Raw genomic sequence first — 21,431 nt, 5'->3', positions numbered from 1 at the left:
TGCCCATCTCGGGCATGAACAGGTCCTTGATTAGACAGGAAAGTGTGGGTGATAACAGATAAAGAGCCGGTGACGGGTCAGCAGGGGAAAGTTGGAGAGCCCAGCAGAGAGCCATAGGAAAGGTGGGGTGAGGGGTAGGAGGAGAGGGGAGCACTCCTTGCCTCCCCAGAGAGGCACCCCGGGACCTCTGTGAGACAAATTGAAAATCTTCCCATAATTGAACCGTGGTACTGAATCTTCGCTCAGCTGCCAGGAAGACACCCCCGCACACGCCCTCTCGCTCCAGTACTGCTGCTCTACCCGGCACCCCCTGGACAGGCCACCTCTGGCCACTGCGTGGACTTTCTCCCTTCCCGGGTACCTGTCTCCTGTTGCGTCCGCCAGGATCCTCCTGGCCTTCCCGGGTCCCCAGCCGCCACCCTCCTGCCTCGCCAGGCTCCTGCCTCCCCCGGCAGCCCCGCCTTCCACCAGGTGCTCAGCCTCCTTGCTGTGTCAGGGTATTTGGGGGCCCACCCCACCCGCTGTTGGAAACCCAGGCCCCTGCCGCTTGTACTTCCCACAGTGCTCGGTGTGGCGTAGATTTTCAGGAAGAGTTGTTCATTAATTTGTCTTGCAGTTTCTATAGCTAGAATCTTTGTCCCCTGAGTCATTTTCTTAGCAAAAGATGAAACTCCAGCTCCTTTGCACCATCAGCATCTCAAGTTCTTGCTGTTTCTTCAGTGGCTATTCCTATCCCAGAATGTCTCCTTTGTGGGAAAGGTTCTGACACCCAGTTTGCATCTCTTCTACCCCGGGAACCCCTCCCTTGGCGTGTTATAGGCCGTCAGCCCCACTCTGGGGAGGCCAGGGATGCTCCGTCAGTCCCCACCTTACCCACCCTGGGAGACCGCGCTGTCGCTACCCCCGGGCCCCTGCGGGACTTGGGTGTGCTCCCTGTTCTGTTGTTCAGCTGTCATATCCACTTCCCTGATGCTGGTAGCTCATGGCTGCCCGCTGAAGAGAGTGGCCTGGTGTCACCTCAGCCTTGGATGGGGGGGTGTGGAGCAGTCCAACCCCACAGCTGTGACTCGGCCCAGTGTTAGGCCCAGGTCTTGCTAGGCTGGGCCACGCTGCTGGAATCCCCCAGGCTAGCCCCCTTGGCCCCCTTCTTTTTTGTTCTGCTTTCTTTCACTGCTCCTTTCCCCCCACGGTGGAAACCGATACACCTTCCCCAGGCTCGGGGCTCTGGTGCCGAACAAGGTGGATCCAGACACGGAGCTCTCAGTTAGCATAGTGGTTCTCAGCCCTGCTGAGAGCCTTTGAGAAAAGGCGAGTGTCTGGGCCCCACCTCGTGGAACTCCCGAGATGGAATCGCCTCCCAGAGGCCCCACCTCCTAATCCGCACACTCGGGTATTCAGCCTGTAAACCTGGGGGAGACGCAAACATTCAGTCCGCTGAGCTGCTGTGTGCCGAGCACCGTCTCTGGAAAACATCACCTGAGCCCCTCTCATGGGTTGTGTGTGTCTGCGTCTCGTTGGACCCTCACAGTAATGCTGGAAACTAGGGAAGATGGGTCCTGGCTCACCAGTTAGGGAGCTGAATAAGGCACAGGGAGGCCGAGCTTTCAATGGGCACCCACTTACAGAGGCAGAACCCGGATTGAAAGCAGGGCCAGCCGACTTCCAAGCCAGCCTCTTAGCCCGTGTTGCTATGCCACTGACTATTCTCTCCTGTTTCTTGGGCCCATTTTCCCAACCACCTTCCTGGACACCTCCTCCTGGGGGTCCCCCAGGCTCTTCAGACTCGGCATACCCTAACTATGCGCTAGGCAGCTCCTGCCCGGCCCTCGCTTCTCCTGTGCTGTAAGTGGTGTAAGGTGCTGCCAGTTACCAGCTGCTCTAGATGGAGACCTCCTCCCTGCTCACACGCTCTCCACCACCACAAGATTAATTCGCTTCCCGCCCCTCTTGTTTAGATCTGAATTTCCTCCCCACTTCTCCTCCACCCTCATCACTCCGTGTTCACTTACTGGGCCATCAGCAATAACATCTTCACTGGTCTGTGGGATTTTCTTCTCTCCCTGTTCTTATCTGCCCCACACAGCACAGGCAACTGAATTCTCATCCTAAAGATGTTCCCTGGTGGCTGTGGCTGGCCCATGAAGAAGAATCCGGTCCCAGCCTTGAGGCCCGGCATGTGCTCTGCTCAAGCCGGCCCCTGCCCATCAGCCCAGCCTCTCCGCTGCCACCGCATACCCTGGGCCCCACCGTGCTGCACTTCTCACCGTCCCCCACGTGTGCTGTGCTCACTGTCACCTTTTTGTCTTTCCCTCTGCCGCCACAATCCCTTTTCTCCCTCAGGTCCACCCGGCAAACCTCTGTGCGTGCCTCAGGACCACCCTTAAACCTCGCCTCTTGAGGGGCACCTGCGTGGCTCAGTCAGTTAAGCATCTGACTCTTGATCTCAGCTGAAGTCTTGATCTCAGGGTCGTGAGTTCAAGCCCCATGTCGGGCTCTGCGCTGGGCGTGGAGATTGCTTAAACAAACAAAAAAACAAAAAATGCCCTCGCCTCTTAAAACTTCTGTGGTTGCCTTGGCTAGTTGGCCGCTACTCCTCTGTGGTCCTGCAACACAACTGTCTTCTAGAATTGTTAGCCTCCAGAAGACCAAGAGCCTAGCGGGACAGAGACCTCGTTTGATTCCTGAGTCCGTAGCAGTGAGCACCGGAGCACAGGCAGAGCACCAAGTAGGCCTGGACGCGGCTTAGGCCTGGCCACAGCCTACTTTCCTTCTGCTCAGACGGGCACACAGCCCCAGCAGACTGGTGGCATTTTGGGTCTGCCACCCAAAGGTGTTGACAGAACAAAATGCAAAGTATTCACAAGCATACGAAAAGGTTGGGATAGTAAATTGGAGGGCAGTTCTGGTCAAAAAGCAAGTCAGAAATCTGAGGGCAGTGGCTCACAGTTGCTTCTGGATTCCTAAGAACCCGATATAGATTACCGAGGCTTCACAGCAATAGGATTGGTAAAAAATAAAACTTGATTCTAGATTAAACAGTAGCCAATAACATTCAGAGCTGCAAACTTTGACCTGGGAAAACTGAACTGCTGGGTGTGATGTCCTCCAGTGAAAATTCAAAAAGGCCGAAGCTGCTACTGGGAAATTTTAATGCAGACCAAAAACTAATTGCTTAGTCAAATCCTCACTGTAATATTTACATAGGAAAGAACAGATTCACTAAGTGAAAACTATTTCACTAAGATGAAGATAGAAAATTATCAGGAACATGGGGCACCTGGGTGGCTCAGTTGGTTAAGCATCTGCCTTTGGCTCAGGTCATGATCTCGAGGTCCTGGGGTTGAGCCTCACGTCAGGCTCCCAGCTCAGCGGGGAGTCTGCTTCTCCCTCTGCCCCTCCCCCTGCTCATGTTCTCTTCCTCTCTCTCTCTCAAATAAATAAATAATCTTTTTAAAAAGCAGGAACAATGTAACTGTTCACTCTAGAAAAATCATTTACTTTCCCTCAGGAAAATTCTTTGTCCGTAAGCATCCATCGGTGTTGGCATAATCCTGACCACACAAGTCGCTGGGGTGAGAACGTCCTGTCCGTGTGTACAGTTGCTGCTTCCAAGTGACCGTCTCCACCGTGGAGCGTCAGAGCTGCTGGAACCCCTGGCCCAGGCCTGACGCCTTTCCTCTTTCTGACAGGGGGCGGTGCCCAAAGGAAATGCCACTAAAGAATTCATCGAGAGTTTACAGCTGAAGCCCGGACAGGTGGTGTACAAGTGTCCCAAATGCTGCAGCATCAAGCCCGACCGAGCCCACCACTGCAGGTACACACGCGCCCCCTCCCTCACGGCTGCGCCCCCACCCCCGCTACCGCCCCTCCCCCANCCTCACACGCTCTGGAGTAGCCCCCCCACACCTGCTTCCCGCACGGGTGCCATCGGCAACGGGGCTTCTGAACGTCCCCTGCGCTGGGCACGTGACCACTGTGCCTCCATGAGCTCACTAGATTGGAAAGGGCGTTTGGTTCAGGCTCAGGACACCTGTGCTGGGGCTTGGCTCTGCCACCCCTGGCGACAGACCCTGCCAGACCCTTGACAGTCTCCGCCTCTGTTTCTGAATCAGTAAAGTTGAGGGGGTTCCTGCTCTTCCTGCCTCACAGCTTTATTACTTCGTTAAGGGCACCGGGGACAGCTGTGGAAAATCATTCTGAGTGTCCATTACTTGACCCATTTAAGAGGTGGGCCCTACTCACTTGACTTTCAGAGGGAAACGAAGGGGCTGTGCCTGAATGGAGATGTTTCTTAAAAACGAAACTTCTAGAGGTTGTGACAATTGCAGGATTCAGGCAAAAAAGCCATTTCCCTATCTCATCTGTGGTGATTTTTCCCTTTAGTTTTCAGATTTCTTCATTGTTTTGCGTCTTCTCAACAAGAAAACATCTAGCTAAAAACTCCATTTTATCATTACAAGGGGACTTTAAATGCTAAATTACGGAAATACACACGTATCACTTGGTCCTTTTCTCAGACTGGTTTTGGGGGGGCAGGAGGGGCACACGGAGCTCACACAGCTGGTGAGTGCCACAGACAGGCGTGGGGCCCAGGACGTTTTCCACTAGAACCCTGGTTTGGGGGTGACTCGTGTGGCCTGATGGAATTGCAGGTATGTCTTTTGGTCAGAGAGATGGCGACCTCCGCGACTAGTTGGCCCCTCTTGAGGGTGACGGCTGAGGAGCTTGGACAGGGCCTGTGCTAATTGCTGTCTCCCGCGGGGCTTCCAGCAGTTTGGAGAAGCTGAGTTTCTTTGTGCAGAGCCCAGCATGGGGTCAGTTTACCTCTGAGATCTGTGTTACAGATGAATTCAGGGCTGGCTGCTTGTGCCTGGGGTGCAGGTCTAGCCTTCTGCCACCTGAGGCGTGGGAAGTCAACTGTCTTCATAGCCTGAGTGAAGAGGCCCCGTTTGCCTACGGGGTTCCCCACACCTGACTCCGGCCAGCCCCGTGTGCTGGAGCGGGCTTCCGCCTCGGCGTTGGAGAGGTCAGTGCCCCCGTCACGCTATGGGACCCCGGACCAGGGAGCACATCTCTCTGAGCTCGGCTCTGTCCTCCATGAAGCGGGTCCTTGCGTGGCAGCTTGTCGTGATCGGTAGACGTGAATCGCTGGGGAGTCCGCTGCTCCCCCCAGCGGAAGCCATTGGTTAATAGAGGCGTGTGCGAGCGGGGCGCGCTGCGTTCACAGGCTGGACCAGCAGCCAGCGAGGCGCAAGCTTTGCAGGAAAGAACTTTCGGGGGATCAGAGTGGTTCTTTCTCTTCCCTCCCGGAGCCCTCAGCTGCCTCCGCTGCCTGGCATTTCGCTCACCGCCTCCTCCTCGCCTCTCTCCCCGGGGTGATCCGAGGGAGGTATTCTTGAGTGCTAGTAAACAAATCAGCTTGAGCAAAACAAGAGCTGCTGATTCAGGGCAAGTCGAGTGAGGATGCCTGCATGCCGCCTGCTCCCGCGTCAGGAAGTGTGTGCTGACAGCTGCTCCTCCGTGAGGGCTCGCGGCGGCCCGGGCCGTGTGGGGACCCACCGTCTGGGACAAGCACAGTCCCCAGCACGCCACACACGGCTGGGTTCGTGACTGCTTGAGCCAAGAGGCCTGCCGCCTGCTGGAGAGAGTCGGTGTCGCTGCTCGGGCGACAGCGCGGTCTGTGTGAGTGAGCGCGCACCCGGCTCTTCGGAGCCTGTCCTCCCAACGGAGCCCCGTGGAACTTAAGTCCATCCCATTCCCTGAGCTCTGCGGGGTACTGCAGATGCTCCCTGACCTGGGTGTGCAGACGTTCCTTCCAGCCTGCTGGTGTGTGGGTGGGTCTGCTTTCCACCGAGAGGCCTTCCAGAAGCCCAGGCTGCTTTCGTGCTGGCGCTGAGGACCATGGAGGCCCGCGGAAGTCCCAGAGAGGGAGCCGTTCACGCTGACGCGGACAGCCAAGGTGCTGGGCTTCTGCGTTAGGTCCCTCTTTGCACGAGGAGGTGGAGACCCGTGCCCCTGGCAAAGCCTCACGCCCCTCCACGCCCCCCACCCCCACAAACACATGCACGCTGAGGCTGAGACCCTCACGGACTGCTCAGGGCCCCTGCCAGGGTCTTATGTTGTCTCTCTGACGGTTGTGACCGCCGATAAAATTGATAGAGCGCTAGTATTGTTTTTAAAGCGTTTTACCTACATCACCTCTAACCTTGGGAGATGGGGACCAGCTCTGCAGAGGGCGGTTTGGAGAAGCTAAGTTGCTGTGCCCAGGGCCCAGCGTGGGGATCTGAGAGCAGTGTTCTTTCCGCCGCACCGGACTTCCTTACCCACAGTTGTTGCAGCGCTGGGCCCAGGATGTGGTAGACGCTTTTTGGCAGGAGGTGTGGCGTGAAAACCCGCACGTGGAGCATGGCCCACCAGTGTCCTCTTGCTTTGTTCCCTGCTCGTGCCTTGCCGGCCGGCCCAGTCTGGCGTGGTGGAGCCGCTTCCCAGGCCTGCACTTTCCGCATCTGTAGCATCGGGGCCTGCGCTCAGCCCAGCCTTGCTAAGGGCGCCCTGGGCCTGGCCCTGGGCTGTAGTGGTGGATTTGATGTGGCCCTGACCCTGGGGCCTCCCACTCAGGCAGGGCACATTGCCGTTTTCCACCCCGATACGGTTTGGTAAGTGCCTCTGTAGGGAGAGACGCAGGCCCTCAGGGACACAGCTATGTCTCCACGGCGGGCCGTCACCCAGCCTTGGGCAAGAGCCTCAGCCAGCGACTTGGGGGCTGAGAACCAAGAGCCTGAGTGCCTGAGAGCCCCCCCGCTGAGGTTGTCAGGCTCTACCAAGCTTTTGAGGGAAGTGCTTCTGGGCCTGAAAAATGGCAGGAGACCTGGAGGAAGAGGGAAGGAAGGGCACCGCCTTCTTCTAGAACATTGATTTAAAAACACAGAAGAGGCTCGGGAAACCCTGAAGGCAGGGACATCAAAAGATACCTCCGTGGAAGACGTTCATTCTTTGCAGTGACTGTCCCACAGGCTCCGGTGCCCCAGGAGCGCGCCTGCCCACATGTCTCGCATGAGGGGTCATGAGGGGTGCCCGAGAGGAGTCCCAGGAGAGGGCTGGCACACACAGGAAGGGAAGAGCAGCAGGGAGCCCCAGAGAAGAGAGAGGGAAAGGGCCCTCTGCCTGCTGTGTCTGGGGGGGGACACCTTGGAGCCCCCCTGCCCACCCAGTCACGGAGAGTGGGAAGAGGGCTGGCTCTGAGGTGACCGAGTCCCACTGGGGGATCCGGGGTTGTGAGAGGCCCACATTTTTTCTTCCTCAGGATGGGTAGGGCCCGAGGCGAAGCAGCTGGGCAGGACGCAGGCAGGCCTTGCCCTCGGTGTTCTCCAAGCCCCAAATGCAGAACCGTTCGGGCCGGTGGTTTTTGTGAGCCATGGGCAAGACGCCCCTGATCGGGGCCTCACGCCACGCTCCCGGATGGACTCCCCATGCACAGGCACCCCCGCCTGGCCCCAGAGCCGGCTTCTGAACAATTCTGCGTGTGGGGGGAGAGGGACCGCCGGGGCATTCCGTGTCTTTGCAGACAGGAAGCTCAGAGCCGGGCACTCCGGGCCAACGTCTGCCGCTCTCAGCAGCTCTGCTCGCTTGGCCCTGCTCCCTAGAGGAGACAGAGGAGTGTTCTGAGGTGGCCGCCCAGCGACACGTAGCCCATCATGAAACCCACTTCCTGGGGTACATGCCGGGGCTCTTCAGAGGCTGGGAGGAAAGCAAAGGACGGATTTGCTTGAGGGCTTGTTGCAACTCGGGCAGCTTTCAGAGGCTCTCAGGCCCCTTGGCAGCTCTCGACTGCTGAGCAAACATGCCTCAGAGCACCCACCAGAAACCCCTTGCAGGGGGAGGCACGGATGGAGGAGAAAGGGCTCAGGAGCCTGGGGCAGGGAGGGGCTTAACCCTGGGAGTTTGGTCCTCAGGTTGGGAGGGAGCAAAGACCCCGGCGCCGAGGAAGGACGTACAGGGCGGCAGCACAGAGGGAATGTGGGGCCTGGTGGCTGAGGCCCAGGGTGCAGGGAGCGGCTCAGTCTTCACTCTCTACTTGTCTGTGCTCTTAAAGTTGTATCCTGGGACAAGCGTTATCAATTGAACTCTGTATTATGCATATTCATATGTACTTTTTTAGTTAGGAGCACATCCACGCAGAGAGAGACAGGTACCTGACTTTCTCTGTATGTCCCTCTGTGTCCCTTTCATGCCTCTTTCTTCCCCTGCCCTCCTGGCTCCCAGGGAGAGTCTAGAGCTGGGCCAGCCTCTCTGAGATGTGCCCATTCCCCCCGATGTTAGTGAGGACCTTCGAAGCTGTGGAGGAGAACCAGGGTGGAGACTGGCCAGGGCCCCACAATCGGTTCTCACTTTGTCCTTACAACACTTAAACTTCCTAGTGGCTCCGGGTTTGGCCAGTCTGACCAAGGTAGCTCAGCAGGCCCAGGCCTACCTTGCCACCAAAGCTCACGCCCTGCTTACAAAAGGCCGCACATCTCGGTGTGGATGAGCCCGCAGCTCCAAGTCGGCCGTGGCCTCACCGTGGGGCTCTCCTTCAGAGTGGTCTGTGCTTCCGGGCCTGGAGTGTGGGGAGCAACTCGCCTCCACTCCCAGAAGAGCTCCTCCCATGCTTTCCCTGCCGGGACAGACGGCCGGCCAGAGCTCGGCAGGTGTGAGCTCCCCAGGTGGGAATGAGACACAGCCCTTCCGCCAGGGTCCACCGGCCACGGCCCACAGTGCACTTCGTTAAGAACCTGAGATAAAGTTAGCTGTGGCAACTAGTGGAAAGAAAAGCTGGCGTGAGCGAAGGGGCTTTCCAAACAGAAAACACTTGAATTGCCTTCTTCCCGGGCTTATATTTACTGTATTTCAAACTGTTGTGAAGGATCACGTCAACGAGTGTATGTTAACAAATTGAGAAAGGACCAATTTCTCGTGAGCCCACCTGTCGGCAAAGGGGTGTTTCTAAACCTGACTTTTGGGAGTAGGTGCTTTCAAGCCCCCATGAGCCTACACTCCTGTTTCAGATGATTTCTTCCAAAAAGGGATGGGGAGGGTTGTTTGCTGTCAGCTAAGCTTGAAACAGTCTCAGTCCCAGAATAAGCTCAATGACAAGGTAGCAGTTTGCAAATCAGTGGGATTTCTGATCAACGCTTAAGCTCAAATACATTCTGCTTTTGCAGCTGAGTGGCTGTTAGCTTCCAGCTGAAAGGTGCTTGAGGGGCACTTCTTGCCGCCGAGACATCCTGCCCTTGAGCCCGCTCTGCCTCTCCCAGAGCCCTCTGCGGTCAGCCACGCCCTCCCGGCTGGCACCCGGCCCTCGGGTTTTGTGTATTTGGGGGAAGTTGGGAGTACCTGTTTTCTGTAAACTGCCTCTTCGCTCCAGCCTCTCAGTAAACCAGCTCACGGCCCACCATCAGTGCCAGCAAGCAGCTTGCTCAGCCCCTCGGTTCCACCCAAGACAAGGGGCCTGTTTGGCCAATGAGTGTCCCCTGTTTGGAATGAGTGGGATCCTGGGGCTCCTGACCCCGCCTTCTAGGCCCCTTGCCACAGCCCCAACAGTTCACCGGGCAGTGCCCAAGGAGGCCCCGTGCATGGACTAGAGCTGGGGGGGTGGGTTCTCGGGCCCCTGCTGCCTTGAGGACACCGCTAAAAGTCTGCCTTGTGGGCCCTTTCAGTGTTTGTAAGCGGTGTATTCGGAAGATGGACCACCACTGTCCCTGGGTCAATAACTGTGTCGGCGAGAACAACCAGAAGTACTTCGTCCTGTTTACAGTAAGTCCGCTTCCCAGTCCGGCCCCACCTCCGTGGAGCAACGGAGCGCTTCGCTCCTTCGAAAAGTCTCGGCGCCCACAGTGTGTTGTGCTGCTGTTCCGAATCCTGCCCGGCCATGTAGACCTCCGCCTTCCCCCCAGAGCGCCCCTGGGCTCAACAAGGGCCTGTTCCTAAGCCCTCCGCTTGAGCATCTAGAAAATTGGCTCAAGTCGATTGGCTCTAAGCAAGGGCCGTGTGCTGGGCTCCCACCCCGAGCGTCTAGTCTAAGTAGCTATGGAAGCCGGTTTTGGTGGGGACCGCAAGCCGCCCCTCAGCTGCAGGTAGGTAGAGAAGAGTTAGCATGGGGGCTGGAAGGGCCCTTGGCAGTCAGGCCGTGAGTCTGCAAGTGAAGGGAAGTCAGCGGCCCGGAGCGCCCCGGCCCACCTAGAGCCCAGGTCACACCTGGAGACGGGCACTTGTTCCTGTCTTCTTCCACACGGTCTCACCTTGGTCCCAGAGCAGGGGTGGGGGGGAGGGAGACCGGTAGGGGAATCACCAGATGCCTCTCTGGCTCTCTCCCGGTCAGCCCTCAGCCTAACTGAGTGTTCCGGAATGGGAGGTTCTGAGCACCCCTGTCCCGGGAGCCTGCACGGTCAGAAGGTTCTCACAACAATGGCGTCTGCACTGCTTTCCTGTTTCAGATGTACATAGCTCTCATTTCCTTGCACGCCCTCATCATGGTGGGATTCCACTTTCTGCATTGCTTTGAAGAAGACTGGACAAGTGAGTATGTGCCAGACAGAGCTCCCACCCCTGCTCCAAGGGCGGTGTGCGACCCAGGCAGGGCGGGCTCTTGGTTTGGATCATGGTGCCAGGGGCCAACCCCGTTTATTAGATCTGCTGCAAGCCTACGGACTGACCAGGGAAGGGACAGCAGAGGCCTGAATCTCTCTTCATGACAAAAAGCAGCCCCCTAGAGTCAGTTCCACAGGTAAACGAGTGAGTCGGACAGACCCTGTAGCCCAAGCGTGCCCAGGGGAAATGCAGGCCCCACAGGAATAGCATCCCAGGGCACGGGAGCCTTGCCAGGGACAGACCTGTGTCTCCGGGTCTTTAAGAAGAGGCACTTTGGGGACCCCTGGGTGGCTCAGTCGTTGAGCGTCCGACTCCATCTCAGCTCAGGTCTCGAGCTCCGGGCTGTGAGTTGAAGCCCCACGTCGGGCTCCATGCTGGGTGTGGAGCCTACTTAAAAAAGAAGAGGCACTTTAATCAAAAGTCATTCATTCCAGTCTCACAGAAATCCCTCGTGAACTTTCATTTTCTGTGGGTGTTTTTTCACTGCTTCATTACCAATCGGCATTAAGATCGCAGAGCAGCTCTTCCCGCTTTAGCGGTATCCGTTTCGTGCACAAATGCCGAGGAAGGAACTCCAGCCAGGAGGCCACACAAACCCTGAGGCGAAAAAAATAGATGCTGGGAAAACAAACACAGCTTTATGATTTTAAAGAAGGATAAAAATGAGAAAGAAGAAAAAAGAATTTTTCAATAGATGCTGGAGGAATTCAGAGAGGCCACGTGCTGGGGTGAGACAAACGTCTTGGGCAGAAGCATCAGATGGGCCCCCTTTTCCATTGCATCATCTTTCAGAACTTCACTCTTCCCGTACGTCCTGTCTTCTCGGGGACTAGCTTGCCGTTCCCGCTCCCCAGAACCGGGGAGGCTGTGGGAAGGATGGGATCTCTCGCTCCCAACCAGAGGTGAAGAGGCTGGCCCTGCCCCCTGCCCGGCCCAGCACCAGAGGGTGGGAGAGCCCCACGAGTCTCAGTCAGCTTGGGCCGCCATGACAAAGTGCCACAGACTGGGCGGCTGAAGCATGATCTGTCACAGTTCTGGAGGCCGGGGGGTCCAGGAACAAGGTGCCAGCCAATTCAGTCCCTGGGGCAGGCTCTCGGCCTGGCTTGCGCATGGCCTCCTTCTCCACGTGTGCTCGCATGGCCCTGACCGCATCATGGGCCCCCCCGCCCTGACCTCATGGGACCCTCAACACCTCCCAAAGGCCCCATCTCCAAGTAACATCACATGGGGGCTGGGGCTTCCACATACGAATTTTGCGGGTGACACAGTTCGGTCTGTGTCTCCCAGTTTTCCTGACTACTGCCATTCTGGTACCAGCCAGAGAGGGGGGAGGTCAAGCTGGCGGGTAGTAGGGAGAAGAGGAGGGGGCAGCCGGGTTTCTGCATTCCGACGTTCTGCAGAGCTGGGCAGGGCCCCAGCACTGTCCTTGGCGAACGTTCTGCAAGTGCTCACACCCTGCTAAGTCCTAGGGCTCCAGTCCAACCCCAGATGTGGCCTTGGCAATGTGGCAGTGGAGTCTGACAAGGGCGTTTTATCAACTCCGTCGTTCCCCCCACCTGCCGCTGTGGGGTTAATAGACACGGGCAGTGAGGCGTGTGCCCTGGACCGTCTAGGGGGCAGAAGGGCTCTATCTTCGGAGCACAGCTGGCAGAGGCCACGTCATTACTGCCCGCTAAGAGCCAGCGGGGGTGCACAGGACTTTTTGAGCAGCGCCTTATTTCAACCTTAGGACAAGCCCTCAGGCCCAGAGAGAGACTCCCACTTAGTGGATGACAAAAGCTGGGGCTCACAGGGGTTTAGCCAGTCCCCAAGCTCACACGTCTAAGAGGAGGGCAGTGATTCAAGCCCCAGTCTGGAGTGGGCTCCAGCCCCACTTGATGACCCCGGGGCCCAGGGTCCTCCCTCAGGGCCCTCGGTTGTGTTCAGTCGAGATTCCTGATGGAAGAGGCCTGAGGCATGAGTGCCTCTGGCGCTAGGCTAGGAGGATAGTCCCCGAAGCCTGAGATTGGCCCAGTGTGACAGTGACTGCCATCACTGCTCAGCTGTGGACGAGCTGTCTCGCATCCAGCTCGGCTAAGAAGGGGGAGGGGTGTCCCCAGAATGAAGGCGCTTTGAGTTGAGGTTTAACGAAGGGTAAAGTGGTAGTTCTCCATTCCCGGGGTCTGGCTCCTGCCTCCCCACCTCCATTCGTAGTTGCTGGGGCCAGCCCAGGAGGGGACGGCTCCGTGTAGCTGGGTGAGGATGGAGAGCAGGCCGGGGCACCGGGCTCTGCCTCCTGCTCCAGCCCCGGGGCCACCGAGGTGCGGAAGGAAGGAGCAAGGTGCCGCCGTCCAGGGGGCACCCACCACGTGCTCACGCCGGGCCCGGGCCGACCTGTGCGGCTGTTCTCGCACTTTCTCAGCCACGCCACACAGCCGAAGGGAGAACTAAAGCTCGGAGAGCCCCGTGTGCCCACATTCCTGTGTTATGGGGCACTGCCCCAAGGCTGCTCGTACAGCGGGGAGCCAAAGCCCCGGCCTCCTGGGGCTGGAGGTGTGGTGGGCGAGGCAGACAGCAAGCAAGGACAGGAACAAACGTGATTCCACAGGATGCGGGACCGGAAAGATGCAGGGGCCACAGAATAGTAGTCGGGACATCTTAGCAAGAGCTCGTGGTGGGGAGTTGGCTCCGGGAGCCTCACCCTGCTGTGTCTGCCTGACTGTGGAACCCTCGTCCTGCCCACCCTCCCGCCCAGCGGCCAGGCAGGTGGCTGCCACACCCGGAGCCTCCCGGCCCTGCCAGCAAGGAAGCCAGAAGGGAAAGCGCCTGCGGGCATTGCTGAGTCCCAGGGGAAGCGTGAGGTGATAAAGGCATTTGGATGAGATGTTCCTCACCCCACCACCCGTACGGGGCCCCAGGCCCATTCTCCTGAAGTCCCTGTGAGGGAGGCGGCAGGGCTGCTCAGAGGCCACTGAATCCCCAGATTCCCTGAGTTCCCACAGCCCAGTGAAGCCCGGCCCTGCGCTCCCAGGTTGGACCCCTCCAGCCAGGGCAGCAGGCCTGCGCACTGGGGCAACGAGAACCATGCACCACAAGCCGGGCTGTGACAGGCCCAGGCGGCCGTCAGCGGGGGCAGGAGGCCTGGGGGAGTGAGTGCTGTTGGCTGGGACCCCCGTCTCCCAGTGTCATCCCCATTCCCCCAGGCACCTCCCCACCATCTCCCAGGGCACCTCGGCTTTTCTCTCCAGTCGGGGGCGCTTCCGATTTGGACTTGGCCCAGACAGGCTGCTGAAAACAGAACCACACCACACATCTGGTCAAACCTCGCTGCTCTACAGGGGAGGGGGTAGAGGCCCGGACAGGGACAAGGACTTGTTTCAGGTCACACACACACACACACACACACCCCCCGGCAGACTGGGCTCAGAGAGCGGTCGGGAAAGCAGCCCGGGGCCAGGCGGCTCTCTGGTTGGGCTGACCATCTCGGTGACGCAGACACTCCTGAGAGGGATGTCTCCCAGGGGGCTTGTTTCGCCCCAAGCTCAGGGCCAAGCCCGGCAGCCAGACGGCCCCCTCGTAGACTTCGAGTCCTCAAACCCCTGAGTGGTCTCTGGACCTGCCCTTTCCTGTCCCCCAGAACCAGACGGAGGCGCCCCACCCGTGCAGCCCGTGTCGTGCTCTCTGAGGGGAGGGGGCTCTCCCTGTCTTCACGCCTCAGCCCTGAGGCCTTTCTGGGTCCTTCCATGTGCCAGGCACTGTGCTTGGCAGCAGGATACAGACACTGGCGGGGGAAAAGAGCAAGGAGTAAGGTGTTAGGAGGGGAGGCAGCGGCCTGGCCGTGGAGAAGGGCTTCTCTGAGGGAGTGCCGGTGCAGCCGGAGGGGGGCAGGGTGGTGCCCGCTGAGGCCTGGAGGCCAGGGACGCGTGGCACCCAGGAGGAACCGAGTCCTGCGGGGCCAGAGGCGGGGCGGGAGCCCTGGGGACATTGAGTGGTGCACAGCGGGCAATGGGTGGCAGCCCCAAGTCTCACGGGACCCTTCCCTTTCAGAGTGCAGCTCCTTCTCGCCCCCCACCACAGTGATCCTTCTCATCCTGCTGTGCTTCGAGGGGCTGCTCTTCCTCATTTTCACGTCCGTGATGTTTGGGACCCAGGTGCACTCCATCTGCACAGATGAAACGGTAAGCAGGCGGCCTGCCCCCACCTCCACTCCCGGGCTTGGGGGAGGACTCAGGGCGGTGCTGCTGGGAGGGCTGCGTGCAGGCCAGACCTGGGCGCCCAGTGACCAGGGCCCAGGGGCGAGGTGTGCAGGCCACATCCCCCCATGTGCAGTGACGCCGGATCTTGCACACACACACACACACACACAAAATCTTCCCCTGGGACCGGCACAGCCCATCACACCGGGAATGGGGCCTGGCAGCCTTGGTGAAGGGTGCCCTTTGCCAAAAGTCCTTCCATCCTCCCATGATGGTTCTTTGTTACACACTGTGCTGTGTCAGGCACTCTCCTGGGCACAGGGACACCCTTCCCGTCTGAGGACTACAAGCCTGGAGAGAGGATGATGGACAAAGGGGGCCTGAATCTAGCTGAAATGGGCAGGGTCAACTTCCTGGAGGAGGTGACTCCGTGAGTAGGTCCAGAGGGCAGAGTCAGGAGACAGCCTGCCTCAGGCAGCCCCGAGCTGCGGGCCCCAAGCGCTCGCCTGGCCACTAGGTACCTCTGCGTGGTCCAGCTCTTCTGGTCCACTGCCTCCCACCCCCACCTCCTCCCTCCCCACAGCTCCTCCTCTGCGAACTTGGAGGCTGCTGGCTGCAGCAGGACCAGAGCCCACTCCCCTGTTGCCACTGCCATCGGTCTGTCCTAAGTGTCCAACAGCCTCAGGGTGGTCAGCCCATTGCTGTGATGTGGGCCTTTCTTCCTTTCTGGCTCTGGGTTCCAGGTGAGGGGCCCCGGGAGGAAGGGGCAGCCCTTAGTTCCGTGTGAGCAGCAGAGGCATGAGGCCCTGGGTCCTTCTTGGCACCCGTCCTGGCTTCCCAAGGTCCCCCTCAGGTGGCACGTGTCCGTCATCTAAGGCCCCGTGGGGCGGCTGGGTGGATTAGTCCTCGTTGGACGGAGGCTTTAGGGAGACAGGCTACTTGCCGCTGCCGCCCAGGCCCCTCCGTGTGGGTGTGGAAAATCCAGGCTTTGGCACTCCCGGCCGCCAAGGCACCCTCTTTCAGATCTGGGGGAATTCCCGACGGTTTAGAATGTTGGGGGGCTCTCAGCAACTTTTTTTATCTTTTAGAAGAAATAACATCACTGTAAGAGTTTCTGTAAAAGTAGCAGCCCATGGCATAGCTCCGGCTGTGTGTCCAGCCAGTGGGCGTGGCCAGCGTCTCTGCCTAAGACCCACCGGCACCCCAGAGGTGACCATCCGGCCCCGCCCACTGTCGTCTGCAGCCAGGCCACACAGGCCGTGCCCTGGGGAGCCAGCAGGAAAACTCACACAGCCCTGGCCCTAGCTGTTCTTCCCCTTCCAGGCCATTCCTAAAGGGAATTGCGTTGGAAAGGAAAGCAGAAAAGAAGGAAGGGCACATCTTGGGAAAGCGCATCTTCCCCTCGGCCTGGACCCTCCCAGCTCCCTGGCCCTGAACAAAGACTTGAGTTAGGCTGGCCCCCCCGACTCCTCCCCATTCCTCCTCCTCACCAGAGACCACGGCAGACAGACCCTGGGCCAGGCCCTGCCCGCTGGCCAGCTCCATCAGCAGAGGGGAGGAGGGAGGGGGCCTGCTTTTCCTGGGAGACTCAGTGAGGGGCAGTAGCCCAGGCTCTGGACCACCACCGAGGGGGGCCTCTGGTCCCGCCTCTTCCACAGGAGCACTGGGGAGACCTTGGCCACGCCCGGGGCTGTCTGTCTGTCCAGGCAGCCCCTCTAACCTCTACTAATCCCTTTCCTTCCTCCTCTGTGGTGGCTTCTCCCCTCACCCCCGGTCTCTGACTCCTGTTCGGCCTTCTCAGGTCGGCCTCGCCCGCCCCGCTGAGCTGGGTGCTTGACCTGCGGGCTGCTGAGACTGACAGCGCCTCAGCGGTCATTTCATTGGTTCCTTTTTTTTTTTGTCTGCAAAGTGGTCATAGTCGTGCCAAACTTGAACCCACCCACATTAAAGGCCAGCATCGGCTGTCCCGCTCACGAGCCCCTGCCAGCTCCGAGGTTTCTTGCCCCAAGGCCCTCCCAGCCCCCCGCACACACAGCCAGGCCCGGCACCAGGCCGAAGTGCCTCTGCAGAGCCCAGTCTGCGTCACTGAGGCTCCTTCACTTAGCAGAACACCCCAGACCGACATGCCCATAGGGGGCCTGGCTCAGTGGCCTGTGGTTTGGCTCATTTTCCCCTCCCTTCCTGGAGGGGCTTGTAAATACGTACCCTCATACCCCTGCCACCCCCCACAAAAAAAACATGATTTTTTTTCCTTTGACACTTTTTATGAGAGAAAGAGAAGAAAAATGTACGATGTAGGTAGCTTTGTGGCCTTCAAAGGAACCATTAACTCCATTCACCTCAAGCTAATGGACGTCCCTCCCCGAAAACCACAGCAATAAAGTGCTTGACTGAAGTGTGATTGTTCTTGTTTTCAGGGAATAGAACAATTGAAAAAGGAAGAGAGAAGATGGGCTAAAAAAACAAAATGGATGAACATGAAAGCCGTTTTTGGCCACCCCTTCTCTCTAGGCTGGGCCAGCCCCTTTGCCACGCCAGACCAAGGGAAGGCAGACCCGTACCAGTACGTGGTCTGAAGGACCCTGACCAGCATTGCCACCCAGACACCACCCACATCACAGCACTACCGTCCCATCCGTTCTCATGAATGTTTAAATCGAAAAAAAGCAAAACAACTACTCTAAAAAAATTTTTTTTATGTCTCAAGTAAAATGGCTGAGCATTGCAGAGAAAAAAAAATGTCCCCATGTTTTATTTTTAAGAGATCATCCTTTCTATTTTTGGTGACCGAAGCTGCTCCTCTTTTTTTCCTTTTTTTTTTTTTAAATCACTTCTCTGGCCTCTGGTTTCCTCTGTGCTGTCTGTCTGGCCTGACTAACGTGGAGGGTGCTGTCTCCTCCCGCGCCCGCCTGTACTAACTGAGGGAGCCGCCGGCTGGTGCGCGGATGGACTGGCCCGGACGCCTGGTGGGGGCTGCGTGGGAGAGGCAGGGGGGCCGTGACCTCCCGCTGCCCAGGAGGCGGTGGCAGGCACCCCTGTGGGACTTAAAACATCACCGAAGACGGATGCTTACCCCTTGTGGCCAAGAGACGGGCAGGATCAGGGCCGGAGCCCTAAGAAGGGCCCTTGGCACAGCGGCCTCGTCCCCCGTGTGGACACGGTTTGCCTCCTTGTACTCCATGGGCTTGGGTGTGCAGAGTGACTTTGGGGGGTGGGATCCAGGGGGTTTATTTGCATTCTGAATCACCAATTATGTTCCCGCTGATTATTTGGAAGAGTGTGAAGGAGATTTCCAGCTTAAATGCCTTACCCAGTGAGAAGGAGAAAACAAATCACGTGATTTCAGGTTTCCTTTGTCACGGCTGCTTACTCTTAGCACCCCTCCCTCTCCTCTTCCCCCTCCCCTTCCCCCTCCCCGCAAGGTGGCTGGTAAGCGCTCACGCTGAGTGACCCAGCCACAGCCCCCAGCGTGCACAGCAGCCGGTCCCGTCGTCAACCCCCGCTGCCCCACTTTGTAAATCTTGAAAGCGGGTTCCCTTTCTGATGTTTTAGACACCTAGCTGTGCACGTAGCCATGTCTTACCTGTCTTTAACCTGGGAGGCCGTCGTCCTGGCCCGGGGCTGACGGGGATGCAAGGTGTCGACATCATGGCCCCCAGACTTCTGAAAGCTGGTGGCCGGCCACCCCGGAGGCACTTCCCATGTGCAATTCCCTTCCGAGAGGAAGGCCTGAAGAGAGCGGGCAGAGGAGGAGGCCGAGGGGCAGGGAGGGCCCAGCCAGTGCAGAAATCACAGAAATCGGAGGACGGACCATCTGTGAATCCGTACCCGTGGACTTGGTTTTTTATAAGTGATCACCACAAACCTTTTTTAGCTTGTGCTTGGGGTGGGGTGGGGGGTAAAGGTGTATGAAACCCAGTCCAGGATAGGGAGGAGGGAGGCTCACCGAGCCCCGTGATTTTCCATGAGCAGTTGAGTGGCGTGGAACATGCTGCCTCTTTTCAATCCTGTCCGTGCTTCCACATGGAAACAAAATGCAATAAAATTTTTCCAAAACCTGTTCTCACTGAGCCGTGCTCTCTCACAGCGCTGCCTTCGGGGAGAGCCGATCGCCGGGCGAGGCGTGCCGGCCGCAGTGGGGCCTCTGGCCTGTTGCTCTTGGAGGATACTCATGTCTGCTGCTCCTCCTGGACCAGGTGTCCGCTGCGCTGTTTTTAAAGGATGCGTTAGCCACCAGCCCTTGACCGAGAGCCTGCCCCCCGCCCCCCTGGCCTCTCCGCCGGAATCCCCTCGCGTGCTCCCGGGTTACAGAAAAGCCTTCCAGTCTGCAGTTTGCCGGGCACCGGGGAGAGACCCGTGCCCCCTTGACCCAGCAGAAAGCGCTGGCAAGCCAGAGGAAGGCGCTGGAAACCTCCACAGACCATTCCAGCGCTTTGAGGAGCTCCTCCTCACCGCTCCCATGTCACCGGAGAGCTCCACGACCCTCCCCAAGGCAGTCGAGCCGGGCTTGCCTCTCCTGTGCTCTTGACGCCCTAAGTCAAGGCTGGGGTCTGAAGCGTTTGTTTGGTTTTTTTTTCCGTGTTTAAATCTAGTTTATAGCATTTGTTTCCCGCAGGCTCCTACCCCCCCCCTTTTAAACGGTTCACTGAGGTGTGCGAAGAAGTGTGGTCGTTAGTGACTAGAGCGGTTTCGAAGGTTCTGGCCCGCTCCCACCCCGCAGGGATCCATCCCTTGGGAGGCAGCGCCGCTGCTGGTCCTCCTGCCGGGGGTGGGGGGGTATTTTTTACGTATTTGGGTGCCCTCCAAACACTCCATCTTCAAGGCATTTTTGTCTTTTTTTCAAAGTGATCCAGGTTGGTTCCTCGTCCCACGGAATGTCCGAGGAACGCGGTGGGTAGTGCTGAAAACATATTGATTTTATTTTTATTGAGTCCTAACCATAGAAATTCATTATTTGAACCTGAATGTTCTATGCAGCCGCTTCCCAGAGAGCAAGGCTGCTTTCGACATCCTGTAGGATTCTGCCTCTGGGCTTTTACGAGGCCTGTGGCTGAAAGAAGGTATGTTCCCCAGCCCTGCAGGCAGAGGGAAATGCTGCCCTTGGAAGATAGGCAAACCTCCGGATTCCCTGTGGTTTTCCTCGCTCCCTTTCATCGAAACGGAAGACGATTAGCCGGGAGCTCAGTGACTGGGCATGGGGCTGTCGTGTGCAGTGGAGTGATTGGCCCGCAGCCTGGTGTCCACACAGGAAGAAACGGGCATTCCCGAGCGCCCCCCAGTCTTCCCAGCCGGCCGAGGAAAGAGGACACGTCTCTACACAAACGCAGCCCTGGCTTTTGGCTCCGGCACTGGGGCTCCCGACGGCGCTGGGTGGTGCGCGCCTGGGCAGTGAGCCCGTGGCAGCCGTGGTCTTTCAGAGCGTGGGCCCTGGAGCGTGGCAGGGAACGAGGAAGAGGACGGTGGCGTGGCGGGCTGGATTAGGCCACTCCCTCCCGCCTGTCGACCTCAGGTGTGTGCTCCTAGCAACTGGGCTGAACATGCAAAAGGCCTCCCTCCGGGCAGATCTCCACCTCTGTGCCCGGGCTTGGTGACCTCGCGCCCGCAAAGTGAGTTTGGGTGGCAGAGCACGTGTCACGTCTCCTGTTTGTCACACCGTTTCCTCTCTGGAATACTTCATCTCGGAAGAACCAAAGCAACACCCCTGGAATGACCAGCTTTGGCCCATTCGGGCTCGGCCACCGAGAAAGTTACAGGCCCCCTTCCTGCTGCGGGGGGTCTGTCGGTTGACGGGGATTAAGAAACGTGTCTGAACCACCCGTGGGAGGTGGGCTTCACACAGAAACAGCTTCTGGAGGCCAGGCTAACAGGCTTTACGTTCCTCTCCTCTCGTGGCTTGTAAGTGCACCAGCCCGAAGGGTGAGCCAGCCACCTGAGCCAGGCGTCTCAGCGCAGAAGGGGCCCTTACACACCGAAGAAATGGGAAGAGAGGAAGATTTTGCTAGAATCCCTCTCAAGGATCTTCTTGCTGGTGGTGCCCGGAGGCAGTGCGTCTCCGAGTGTGGTCCCCAGACCAGCAGCGTCAGCATCACAGAGCGACTTGTTCGAAATGCCCATTCTCGGGCCCCGCCCCAGACCTACCCAACCAGAAACCCTCGGGGCAGGGCCAGCAATCTGGACTGAACAGCCATCCAGGTGACTGACACACAAGTCCGAGAGTCTCCATGGAGTGTGCAGGCGTCATCCCCGCGGTGCTCGGTCCCTGATGCCTGCAGACGATACGGTCCCGTGTGCTGCTGGGTGGGGTGTGCCGACCAGGAGCCCCTCTCCCCTCAACACCCGCAGCCTCCCCAACAAATGATGCTGCGAGAACAAGAAAAGCCTGTTGGACGCGGAGCCACACCGCGAGTCTGTCCGGCAATCCTCCTGCTCATTTCGTCTGTCCGCCTGGGTTCTGCCCCAAGGGGTTCAGTGGATATAAAGACTTCACGGTGACAGAGAGCAGCCACTGGCCATGAGCGCCATGAGTACCCCAGCAAGTAGGAGTCGGCCCCAGGGGTCCATCCGCGGGCACGGGCGCTAAGGAAGAGAGTTCGCAGGAGCCCCTGGGGGAACCCCAGGCTCTGACGTGTG

General features: G+C 58.5%; 1 protein-coding gene across 4 annotated transcripts in view; it reads left to right on the top strand.

The window, feature by feature from the left end:
* Positions 1-21,431, top strand: part of ZDHHC3 (zinc finger DHHC-type palmitoyltransferase 3) — a 54,420-nt gene that overhangs the window by 27,385 nt on the left and 5,604 nt on the right. For 2 of the 4 annotated variants that reach the window (XM_034658165.1, XM_034658167.1), the window contains 5 exons: positions 3,690-3,814; positions 9,696-9,792; positions 10,473-10,554; positions 14,653-14,783; positions 17,219-18,857. In XM_034658165.1, the coding sequence (XP_034514056.1) occupies positions 3,690-3,814; positions 9,696-9,792; positions 10,473-10,554; positions 14,653-14,783; positions 17,219-17,377 (594 nt within the window). In that variant the 3' untranslated portion in view covers positions 17,378-18,857. Of the gene's footprint in view, positions 1-3,689; positions 3,815-9,695; positions 9,793-10,472; positions 10,555-14,652; positions 14,784-17,218; positions 18,858-21,431 lie in introns of those variants that run through there. The other 2 variants (XM_034658166.1, XM_034658168.1) reach the window with 1 other exon arrangement.

Source organism: Ailuropoda melanoleuca, chromosome 4 (assembly GCF_002007445.2).
Source record: "Ailuropoda melanoleuca isolate Jingjing chromosome 4, ASM200744v2, whole genome shotgun sequence".
Classification (NCBI taxonomy): domain Eukaryota; kingdom Metazoa; phylum Chordata; class Mammalia; order Carnivora; family Ursidae; genus Ailuropoda; species Ailuropoda melanoleuca.
This window is presented reverse-complemented; position numbering and strand designations above follow the sequence as displayed.